Source organism: Astyanax mexicanus, chromosome 2, assembly GCF_023375975.1.
Source record: "Astyanax mexicanus isolate ESR-SI-001 chromosome 2, AstMex3_surface, whole genome shotgun sequence".
NCBI classification, from domain to species: domain Eukaryota; kingdom Metazoa; phylum Chordata; class Actinopteri; order Characiformes; family Acestrorhamphidae; genus Astyanax; species Astyanax mexicanus.
In genome coordinates this window covers 49819940-49832694 of record NC_064409.1, presented here as the reverse complement: position 1 = coordinate 49832694, position 12755 = coordinate 49819940, and the positions used below count along the sequence as shown (strand labels likewise).

At 38.3% G+C, this 12755-nt stretch overlaps 1 protein-coding gene across 31 annotated transcripts in view; it reads right to left on the bottom strand.

Moving 5' to 3' along the window:
• Positions 1 to 12501, bottom strand: part of LOC125799006 (deleted in malignant brain tumors 1 protein-like) — a 40875-nt gene extending 28374 nt beyond the window's left edge. For 15 of the 31 annotated variants that reach the window (XR_007437811.1, XR_007437805.1, XR_007437804.1 and 12 more), the window contains exons 1-7: positions 12266 to 12499; positions 10804 to 11112; positions 10373 to 10675; positions 9022 to 9128; positions 5999 to 6194; positions 5608 to 5907; positions 4046 to 4203 (exon numbers count right to left, since the gene is read on the bottom strand). Coding sequence is in view for 23 of the 31 variants with exons in the window: in XM_049474449.1 (XP_049330406.1) it covers positions 4046 to 4203; positions 5608 to 5907; positions 5999 to 6194; positions 9022 to 9128; positions 10373 to 10675; positions 10804 to 11014 (1275 nt within the window). In the remaining 8 variants the exon portion in view is untranslated. Of the gene's footprint in view, positions 1 to 4045; positions 4204 to 5607; positions 5908 to 5998; positions 6302 to 7365; positions 7495 to 8825; positions 9129 to 10372; positions 10676 to 10803; positions 11113 to 12265 lie in introns of all 31 variants that reach the window. The other 16 variants (XM_049474450.1, XM_049474447.1, XM_049474462.1 and 13 more) reach the window with 13 other exon arrangements.
• Positions 12502 to 12755: the final 254 nt, after the last annotated feature.

Sequence of the window (12755 nt, the reverse complement as noted above, 5' to 3'; positions counted from 1 at the left end):
CCTCCCAGAACAGATTTCCTCTCCTCCTCTCAACCTAATAGGCATGTAATCTACATCACACATGAACAGACACATGAATAATATTACATTTTTATAACAAAACTACAGCAAACTGCATTAGTGTTTTTATTTAATCAGTTTTCACTCAAATCAAAGATCAACTGATGAAAAGGGAAGTTAAGAATTATTTGACAAAACAAGTTAGAATGTAGGCACGAACAAATCTGATTAATATGTATACTTATTCAAGTAGTGAATGGAGTGGTAGTCAAATATTCGTACTTGAGCACTGACCCTGGTTTGGAAATAAGAAGAATTTTTGAAGGTTTTCAAATGCAAGCGGTTTCTTCTCTCCTAGAAATGGAGACACATGCTATAAATACTACAAAAATCAAATCAATACTACTAAACTCATTACTAAAATAATGATCTCAGCAATAACAATTGAGAGTTTCAATTGAGCGGCAAACCCCCTCATTTCACACCAACGCACAGAATTAAAAGTCAGTCTGGTTGTGCTGATTTTCAAATAACACCAGGCATTCCAACAGGGCGCACAGGAAACTTCAAGCTGCACCAGACTGCTCTTTTTCTCTAACCCCACCGAACTATTCCAGCAATGACAAAAACAATTTTTCAGTGCGATTTTCGGACAGAACAGGCTCCTATTAGTAAATGTACACCATTATTGTAAGTCACTTTGGACAAAAGCATCTGCCAAATGTAATGTAATTCAATGTAAAATATCTTATTATTTCACTCACAAATGTAATTTTTTTCTGATACACTTTACACTTTTTATTAAAATGTGTTCCCAGCATGACCAGATGAGTGTAAAAAGCACAGCAAGGTGTAGCTTGTAGTCCCAAAAAATCTCAAGCAATCCTGCACACATACATTGCCATGAAGAAGTATTTGCCCCCTACAGATATACTGATTATTAATGATTTCTGATTATTAAAAAAAACTTTAACATCAGACAAAGATAACCCGAGTAAACATAAAAAAAGCTCATTTTAAATGATCAGGAATAAAGGAATTTAAAGAATTTCTTGATTCTACAGGTCTGGCAGTAATCAGGCCTGGTTGAGTTAAGTGAAATTGAATACTCATCTATCCAAAAAGTGTAATTAATCACATTTTATTTTTTAGGGGGTGTTTGGATATTTTTTTTCCCTTAATAAATAAAATGATTATTTAAAAATTATTTTATATTTACTCAGGTTGTATACACTTACACAGGGAAAGAGGATGAGGAAAGGTGAGGGTGATCCGGTCACCACAACACTTTCTTTCAACACAACTTTCCATGAAAAACTGTTTTACTCATGCTCATCTACTACAAAGAAAAACAACATACCGGAGCAGGTAATGTGAGTCACCTCACTGCTTCTATCACAACTGTTCTGACTCCAGGATGAAGATGGACAGTGAAACAGAGTAGAGTCATGTTTCCTACATTTTACATCATCCAGCCTGTTAGGAGCTGATTCCACTCGTGCTTTGGTAGCTCTCTCAGTCTTAAATCTTCCACAGTTCAGCTCCCGACAGATCCATCCCATTGTTACACACATTCCCCCAGGTTCCATTATAGAACACCTCCAGATTCCCCTCACAGCCCTCAGTCAGTCTGATCTCTTTATACTCTGATGAGAGAAAATGCTTTATGTTAGACCCTGGAGTTTTCATGTAGTTTAAAACAAACTTAATGAATCTACACTATTAGTTAAAAGTTTTAGAACACCCCCATTTTTTTGCCATTTTTTAAGCTCTCCAGCCCAGTTAATAACCTGAAATGGTACAAAATCCAGTGTGCTCAAATGGTACAAAAGTTAGCAGTGCCAGGGCCTTTAAACAGAAAAGGATCCCAAAAAAGTGTATATTGTGTAAAAAAAAAAAAAAAAAACCTGAATATATTTGTTTTAAAGAAAGCTTTGGAAATTGGCGCAAAAATAAGAATAAATTAAGTCTTAGTCTGTAGTAAAGTTAGAAGAGAATGTGTTACTGCACTCTACTGCTGACTTTGTAGTAAACTGCACTTTTATCATAATACCTAAAAAAAGACACCAAAATACAGATCAATTTGAAACAATTTAGTTTGCCCTTTAGATACATTCTGACACATTAAAAAAAAACAAGAAAAAAAAAAGGTACAGGAAGAGGTCTGGCTGACCCACATGGCAACAACTTTAGATTGGTTTAACAAGTCTTATTTTAACAGTTTAACTAAGTCTCACTTTCAGCACTGAAGAGAAAATTTAGAGGTCTGACAGGTGAAGTGTTCAATGTAAGAACACCAGCAATCAGCACACTGTACCTGAGCAGACGACTCCTACATCATCCTTGTGTCCACATTCATCCTCTCCACACAGCTGATATCTGCAGTTCCACAGAGACACCTCGTTCCCCTCACACTCCACCTCATTCAGCCAAATGGGTCCAGTTCCAGATCCAAACCGGGCTGGTACTGGTACTGGAGCACTGAGGGCGACTCCACACTGCAGCTGTCTGCAGACCACCTGCGCATCCTCAATATCCCACAATTCATCACTCACTGTCCCCCATGATCCACTGTGGAAAACCTCCAGCCTTCCAGCACAGTCTCCCCCAGAACCAACCAGCCTGATGGAGCTGTAGCCTAAAATTAAGAGAAAACTGTTCAAATTATGATTTCTTAGTTCACCCGTAGTCACATGATGATTGGTTCATTTCAAATTCATAATAATTATAATAACCCTTACAATAAAACAAAATAAAACAATTTCCCCCTAACAACAGGCATTATTCACTACAACTCCAAATAATTTGAATTAAATGTACCAGAGCAGGTGATGTAGAGCTGTACTGTGGAGCTGCAGTTAACTGCTTGTGAGCTGCTGCAGTTCCTCAGATGAGCTTCACTCCCAGAGCAGTTGAAACCCGTCACACACATGTAGCTGTGTTCAGGACTGGATGAAGAGGAGCTGGAGGTGTTGAGTACAGAACCACAGCCCAGCTGTCTGCAGACCACAGAGGCCTCAGACTCACTCCAGGAGTCCAGCAGAACTCTCCTCCAGTCCTGCCTGAAGAAAACCTCTACCTCCCCCTCACACTCCATCCCTCCAGTCAATCTCACTACACCCTCATGAGACGCCAGAGAAGAACCTGAAAGTACCACAAATATATTTTAGATTTTACAGGCTTAATAAGATTGTTTTTACAGCACTTGAAATAAATCAGATTTAGAAATTAAACACATTGTTTTTTTTACAGGTACTGCTGCATTAGCTGAGCTATATATGGAGCAAAATTAGAAATTGATTTTCAGAAATCAAAATTGTCTATGGAAATGTATATACATGTTCAAAACTGAGATACATTAGTAAATTAATTGAAGTGAAGTAAAAAAATATATATATATAAGAACATTATAAGGGCACTTCCTCCTAAAATCACTTTACAGCCCGTTGATAAGAATGTTTAAGATTCTTAAAAGCTCACCACTGCAGATGAGTCCAACATCCTGTTTATGAGAGCATGCAGTTCGACTCCATGATGAAATGGGACACTTTAACAGGTGTGTTTCGTTCCCCTGACAATCAAACACATCCGCCCAGATCCGGCCACTCCCCTCCCCAAACCAGTCTGACCCCAACACAGCCACAGCACTTCAGCTGAGCACAGAGGACACTGGCAGCTCTCATATCCCAGCTTACATCACACACTGTACCCCACTCACTGAGGTACTGGAGCTCCACTCGACCAGAACAGGAATCTGAGCCGTTCATCAGCCGAGCCTGAGTGTGACCTGAATTTACAACCAAGAGACTCGTAAAAGAGCAAGTTCTCTCCTATACTGTATATTATATAAAGAAATGTTAGACGATAATATCACATATTATACTGTACCAGAACATACAAGTCCCACATCATTACCATGAGAGCAGTTGTATTTGTGTGAAGAGGTTATTGGACAGAGAGTAATCTCAGATTCATCTCCTCTACACTGAAGCTCCTCTGACCACACCTGACCCTTCCCTTTACCAAAAGCAGCTGCTCCCAGAACCTCCACAGGAGAACCACAGCCCAGCTCTCGACACACAACCTCTGCATCCTGCTGGTCAAAGTCAGCATCACACACTGTGAACCAAGACGCTCCATGAAAAACCTCCACTCTCCCAGAGCAAACATGAGGACCATCAGCAAGTCTGGATGTCCTGTGATCTGTGTGTAATGCAAAAATGTCAAATCTCTCTCTCTCTCACAATCAGATTAAATAAAGACTTGTATAATAGACAAATGCTAAACAAAACAGAAGGCTAGTAATGAGATGAAAAAATACTAGAGTTGTCAAATTAACATGTTCACTTCATTAATGAATAAAAAAAATGAACACAAATAACAAAAATACTGCTCATTAATTACCCTACTTTGTGCCCTCTGACCTCCGACGCTAGATCCCAGTTCACAGATCATATCAAACCACATAATCTATCCAATTCATCCATGTTAATAATACAGATTAATTTAGCTAGGAAAACAGTTGGCATCGCCAAATAGCCATAGTGGCTAATCCGCCATTTTGAAAATCATAACAAAAGATTTATAGAAAAACAATAAATGTTTTTTTTTTTTATTCTGACTTTTTTTGTTGGTCAAAATATAATTAAATATCTAAATTCTGTCCATATTTGATATCTTAATTCTGTCCATATTTGCATATTATTTTTAATCATTTTAAGCAGGGCTGGTATATTTTATTATTACACAGCAAAGCATTTAAGCTGTTATTGTAATAATAAATGTAAAAATGTTAACTATTTTAGAGTAGCCTAGAATATCTGGCATGTGTGACCTTCATTTATATTTTTTGTCATTTGCATACGAATAAAGGAGCATCAATTTATAAATTTTTTTAAGATATGTACAGTATTTACAGCATCTTTACTGACTGATTTTTTTTAAGCGAAACAGCAGAGTGGTATAGAATACCATAGTCTGGCAATCTCAGTGTGTGATAATGTACACATCAGGAAGTTGTTCAGTTGAGCTGTACACATTTATATCAAAACGATAACACATCGACTAAAATTAATATATTGTGACATAAGTTTTGTCATATCGTCCAGCACTAAATTGTTAAGCTGGAAATGGCACTATGTTTCTAATTACAGTGTGTTGACTGGTTTTGTTTTGGCACATAAAGTGTTTGAGAAGTTGTCTGGAAGTGGAAAGGACTAATGCATTTTGTTTCATTCAGGTTATAATTTTGAAAACAAATGTTGTGCTCTAGCAAATCAGTACTGCAGACCCTTTTTTATTAAATTAAATTTTATCAAACAAAATGAAACTGACTAGACAATATCTTGGGTTAATATTTTCAGCAATTAAATAAAAGTCAAAGCAAATGTTAAAAAAAACATCACTGCTTCTCACATTAGCTGTAACTGTCAGAATTTACTATGTAATAGAATATTTAATACGGAATAGGTATACAAAACAGTGACATTCCATCATATGATCTCTGATTTGATTTTGTCTATGATGTGTCGAAACATTCTCAGAAAGTTCACAAATGTAATACATGTAATACGTACGTATTACAGTTTTTGTCTAATTAAAACATACCTGAACAGGTAAGCTCAATATCCATATTATGATTACAGCTGTGTTCACCCCACCCTAATGATCCACAGTGTTTCAGTGTAGACTCTGATCCAGTACACTTCACATGACTCATCCAGATCGGTGCAGATCCTGGAACAGCTGCATCAGTCCTAAACGGCTCTCCACAGCCCAACTCTTTACACATGACAAAACCCGCTATGAAATTTGCACCAGCACCACAAATTGTTCCCCACTGTCCTCTGTGAAAAACCTCTGCTCTTCCAGCACAGCGACTGCCACCATCTGCCAACCTCACACTGTCTGTGTAAGAGAAAATAAGAACAAGAAAAATTTACCAAATTATGAACTAGTAAGAGTAAAAATGGGAAACATTTTTTTGAAAAACACTTACCTGCACACACCAGTCCCACATCATCATCATGGGAGCAGTTGTGTTTGAGTGAAGATGATTTTGGACAGAAGTGAATCTGAGATTCAGTTCCTCTACACTGAAGCTTCTCTGACCACACCGGACCCTCCCCTCTACCAAAAGCAGCTGCTCCCAGAACCTCCACAAGAGAACCACAGCCCAGCTCTCGACACACAACCTCTGCACCCTGCTGGTCAAAGTCAGCATCACACACTGTGACCCAGCTCTCTCCATGAAGAACCTCCACTCTCCCAGAACAGTGAGAACCACCAACCACCCGGACTCCTAAAAATTGTGAACATAAAGCTGAATTTAAACATATGTGAGTCACTGCTTCAACATGAAAATGTCTTTCCATGTCATTGAATCTCTGACATTAACACAGCAAGAATGGTCAAAATAGATATGGCATTTAACCTTCAGTGGAAAAGTTGACTAAATGAACGCTATCTGTTTCCTTACAAACAGTACTACTACGCTTAACTGGACCCTAAGCCTCTAAAATGGGTCCTTTCCCACCACTTACAAGACTTTGTTTTACATCAGGGATGGGCAACTTCCATGATGGAGAGGGCCACATTTTTTTCAGCATGACCATTGGAGGGCCACATGACCTCGCACTTCAAATAATTGAATATGAAAAACGCTATAAATGATTTTCAATAAGAACAAATTTTATATGAATTTATATCTGTATGTTTACAGCACCAACATTTATCAACAACTATTTTCTGCATATTAATGCATTTTAATACGGCAAAAGACAAACCGTTTGCTTAAAAAAAGTGCAAAAAGGAAGTCCTTCATATCAAAGAACAAAAAGTTTGCTTAAAAAACTGTTTGCAAATACAGTAGTTCCTCTGTGTAAAATAAGTTCATTATAACAAGTCCTTCATAAGCAACAAGGACAAAACATTTGCTTATAAAAGTGCAAAAGGCATTTGAACTCATGTATAACAAAGAACAAAAAAGATTTAAAAACTGATTGCAAATAGCTCATTCAATAATAGCAGAAAACTAGACCAAACTAGACCACCAATGAGAGAGCTGTGGTTTGGCCTGCTGGCTCACAATGGACTGGATGTCAATGTCAATTTTCGTGGTTGTTTGGCAGCGCCCTCTAGCGGTCAAAAGTAGAATTACGTTTTTTTTTTTTTTTTTTTTTTTTTTTTAAATTATGAAATTATTTTTGATCTATTCGCGGGCCGCACTGAGTGATGACGAGGGCCGTGTGCGGCCCCCGGGCCGCCAGTTGCCCATCCCTGTTTTACATGTGTGATATATTATGAACAGTTTCCTGTTCCTAGTTAACAGAAGGGAACATAAAATAATTTACTGATACAATTTACCTGAACAGATGACTCCAGCATCTTTAGAATGATCACAGTTATGTTTACCCCATCCTGCTGATTCACAGTTCCTCAGTGTAGACTCAGAGCCACTGCAGTGCACATTATCCATCCAGATTGGTCCTGATGCTGATCCAAAGTAAGACTCATGATATGTATCTACAGCTTCTCCACAGCCCAGGGGCCTCATGTACTAAAGGTGCGTACACACAAAAACATTGCGTACGCCATATTTCACGCTCACGGTCTGATGTACTAAATTTGACTTGAACGTGTGAAAGTGCGTTCCCCCACGGAAGTTTTGTTTTGGGCGTACGCCTTTTTTTTGTGCGTATGTATTGTGTTTTTGTCATTTGGCGACACTTAGAGGCGATGCATTGAAATTACAACTATTAAGATATCCTCTATGCACACATTGAAGTAAGCATTATTGGGTAAAATAAAGTAAATTAATCAGACAGTTTCATTGTCTTACAGAAATAATCGTTTAACGTGTTTCCACTTAGCCTAGATCAGGTTTGCGCTGGAGTTGTTGGAGATGCAGCGTTGGCATTACTGGAAAATACTGCTAATGGCCGAATTCATTGAGCGCGCATTTTCCGTGACCATTATGTTTTTTTGGCCCATGATGATGACTGGCTTATAAGCAGTTTTAGATTTCCAAGAGCATAAGAAAACAAGCTGAGTGCGTGACGTGTGTCTTTTTGGTAGGCAACTCATTTAAAGCATTTAAATGAAAGCATTTATCTTAGAATAATAAAACTTAAAACATGGGTAATTATACGCTATGCGTATATAATAATAATATTATTATTATTATTATTAATAATAATAATAATATTATTATTAATAATAATAATAATAATAATAATAATAATAATAATAATAATAATATAACATTATACTCTGCGTAATTGAGGGAGGAGTCGTGGCAAGTGTGCTGCTTTCGTGCATTTGCGCTTGATTTCAAGTTGATTGTGATGTACTAAGAGAAAGTACGTGGAATTCTGCCTACGCACGGTTTGATAAATCCGGATTTTTTTGTGCGTACGGAACTTTTCAGATCTGAGCGTACGGAACATTTTAGTAGGAAGTCCACGCAAGTCTTAGTACATGAGGCCCCAGCTCTCTACACACCACTGCAGCATCTCTCATATCCCAGTTATTACCACACACTGATCCCCACTGTCCTCTATAAAGAACCTCCACTCTCCCAGCACAGCGACTGTCACCATCTACCAACCTCACACTGCCTGTACAACAGTGAGTAAGACAGACCAAGACATTGAGAAAGAATGGAAAAAAACATGTATTTTCACCACTATAAATGATGTAAAGTAGAATTGTGGCTGAAAACTGAAATAATAGCAAGACATTTGCATTTTTGACAGAATTACAAAAAGTTTACATAAACATTGAGCTAATCTTAATGACATTAATCACAAACATGCAGCTCTTACCAGAACACACCAGTCCCACATCATTATCATGGGAGCAGTTGTGTTTGAGTGAAGATGATTTTGGACAGAAGTGAATCTGTGATTCGTTTCCTCTACACTGAAGCTCCTCTGACCACACCGGACCCTCCCCTCTACCAAAAGCAGCTGCTCCCAGAATCTCCACAGGAGAACCACAGCCCAGCTCCCGACACACAACCTCTGCATCCTGCTGGTTAAAGTCAGCATCACACACTGTGAACCAGCTCTCACCATGAAGAACCTCCACTCTTCCAGAGCAGCGAGAGCCATTAACCAGCAGGACTCCTAAAAATTACCATGAAAAAAAGAAAGCTTATTTATCAGTAATGATAAATGATTAAGCATGATGATGCTAAATATTGCACAATGAATGATTCATAAATGCATTGGAAAAAACTAAAGAGAGTATAAGGATTCAAAATAAGTTCAGTAAAGCTATGAATTACATTAAACAAATTAATATGGATCAGCAAAATTATGAAATAAAAAAAACAGTAAATTAATTGTTGGTTGAGAATTCCAGTGTACAGCACAGTTTGGTGATTGCTCAGTTTAAACATACCAATTTACCTTGGCAATCAACAAGGATTTAGGGTGGGTTAAAAAGAAAAATCATATGTGCTGTACACTTTGCCTACATGGCAGATAATGTACAGTCCCTGTTTACAGTGTTTTACCTGAACAGATAACTCCAGCACAGGACACCCCTAATCAAAATGTATATTATTGTGACTACAGAAGGAAATAAAAATGACCTAATGTTTAGAACACATAACATTGAAGTGGACACGTCTATTTAGCATTTTTAATATTTTTCCCTTTACAGTTTCAAAATAACAAAAATAAAAAAGATACACATAGACTTTTAATTTGTTGGCAATCCTGTGAGCAGTTATTTTCCAGACACTATATGACCTCCACCAGTCTTGTTACCTGCTTAATGGACTGGAGGAACAGAACAGTAGACACATACTTAATTCACCATTCTTGCTTTTAAACTATGTGCTGCCAGTACAAGTATTCTAAGTCTGTTCCACTCCAACCCAGAATATTACATGTGATTCACATGGATACATGTTGCTGTAGCCATTTTGTATAATGTGTTACTGCAGCTTAAATCCACAAATTATCTCCAAAACAACAGTCTCTTGTGTCTGTTAGACTAGAGAAACTCATTACATTTGTCCAAAGTCTATTGTGTTTATAATTAGTGCTATCCACCAGGAAGTTTCTGCTAGCTGTGTTTTTAATGTTTTTAAACTCACACTGCAAGGTATTCTAGACAAACACAGATCCCCTACACTTTATTACACTATTATCCACTAAAAAACAAATGCCAGAACAGTAATGCTGCACAAACATAACACCCTCACCCCAAACAAACAATATAATAAGTCACAAATATTTAATTTCACCAGGTCTTAATGGCAAACAGGTAATGGAGCACAGGGCTGAGCTACTGAGACAGAGGGCTGTCTAAGTAGGAATAGATGAAGTCACAGGCTCATTGTGCTGAATGCAGTTCTTACCTGCACACACCAGTCCCACATCATTATCATGGGAGCAGTTGTGTTTGAGTGAAGATGATTTTGGACAGAAGTGAGTCTGAGATTTGTTTCCTCTACACTGAAGCACCTCTGACCACACCTGACCCTCCCCTCTACCAAACGCAGCTGCTCCCAGAACCTTCACAGGAGAACCACAGCCCAGCTCTCGACACACAACCTCTGCATCCTGCTGGTTAAAGTCAGCATCACACACTGTGGCCCAGCTCTCTCCATGAAGAACCTCCACTCTCCCAGAGCAGCGAGAACCTAAAACCAGCCTGGCTCCTAAAATATCACAAGAGCATAAACAATGAGATAACAACAGGATTTAATAAATGAAAGTCAGACAGCACAGTCACACAATGTAACTATTCAATACAGTGCACATATTATATGAACATAGTGTAGCTTGCCTGAACAGATGACTCCAGAATTGTGGGTTTCATTGCAGTCATGTTTACCCCATACTGGTGATCTACAGTTCTCCAGTCTAGACTCTGATCCACTACAGTCCACATCCTCCATCCAGATTGGTCCTGATCCTGATCCAAAATGAGATTTGCCCAGTGCATCTACAGCTTCTCCACAGCCCAGCTCTCTACACACCACTGCAGCATCACTCATATCCCAGTCATCACCACACACTGTTCCCCACTGCCCTCTATGAAGAACCTCCACTCTCCCAGCACAGCGACTGCCACCATCCACCAACCTCACACTGCCTGTACAACAGACAAGGAATAAAGAAAGAAAGAAGCGAATAAAAAAAAAGAAATAATAATAGGTCTATGCTTCTTCAGCGTCGCAAGGTTATTTAACATAATTCTTAACAGATTTCGCTAATTCAAACAGCCCGAAAATGTTTTAAATAGCTCAATTTTAACGCTCTAATTACTAAAAAATGGCTCGGGTTCAGAATGACAGTTTATGGCTCAGGTCGGGTCTGGCTCGGGCAGAAAGTGCATGGATTTGGGCCGGGTCGGGCTGGATTTTTGGGCCCGATCTAAGCTCTACCGCTCCACACACTGCAGGCTTTTTGCAGCGGGGGAGCCATACACTTTTACAAAAACACAGTTAACTCTGGACTGGAAATATTCCGCTGTTTTAATCTTTCCAGACCTTGTCTCACCCCTAGGCTATTTTAATTAAGTTTTTCCAATAGCAAACTATTTAAAGTTGGCTTATTTAACGTTATATAATATTTACATTCTTCATGCTGGTGCTAAACTAATGGTGGGAATACACATTCATTGAACTCTAGACGAGAAATATGTGCAGTTTTAATCTTGCAAGGTGTTTTTAATCGCTAGGCTTTTTTATTGAATTTTTCCAACAACAAACTATTTAAAATTGGCTTATTTACATAATATTTACATGTAAGTTACTTAACGTTACTTCTAATGCTAATATAATGCGGGGATACACTTTTAACACCTGACCAGAAATATGTGCAGTATTTTAACAAAACAATTTCAACAACAAGTTGGCTTATTTATATGAAATTTACATATAACGTTAACTTTATTCTTCACACGAACACTGAGCTAATGCTAAGCTAACAGCGCTAAGCTTACACCTGAGGAAAAATATTGAGCTGTTTTAATTTTCTCACACTTCGTCATTAAGCTATTTTATCTAGGTTTTTCCCACAAAAAAACTATTTCAAATTAGCTTATTCATAAGACAAGTTTTAAAAATCTGCTCATTTTCAAATGCAATTCATATTACATTTAAACTATGGCAATGTTTAGCTATCCTTAGACAACTAACGTTAGCTAACTACCTAGAAAGAGAGGCAAGGCCAGCACGTGCAGGTGGTGTAAGACACTACAAACACATACATGATCATAAAATAAAGGACCTGGTCGAACTTACCTTATATCTTAGTAGCACAACAAGTCCTGAGGTGAGCTGAGCTGAGCCTAAATGAGCTGTGCTTCCGCAGCAACTAAAAATGTGCTGCTTGGCGCGTTGTGGAGTTTGGGTTGTGATTATAGACTGTATAAAAGTATGGACTGGACGGTCCCCATTTACTCTCATTAAGGCGTTTTAAAGCCAAAATATGGCCGAAACGGAAGCTGCCATCTTGCCTGCGCTTGCAGAGGCAAATTGGAGCCAGAACTGGCGTGACAGAGGTGGGAGGCGGGGGGCGGGGCCGTGTGACTGCTCAAACCCCGCCCACTCCACGTAATTTTCACCAAACAAGTTTAGTTACTTTACTTAGCTAACCTGAGTTGGCTAACCTAGTTAACTATCGTTAAGTACCTAAGGCTAGGTTAAAAACTAACGTAAATACTAAAATTAGGGAGAAGAACGAAGTATGTGTAAGGGATAGTATTAGTATAACAATAACGGCATTAGAAAT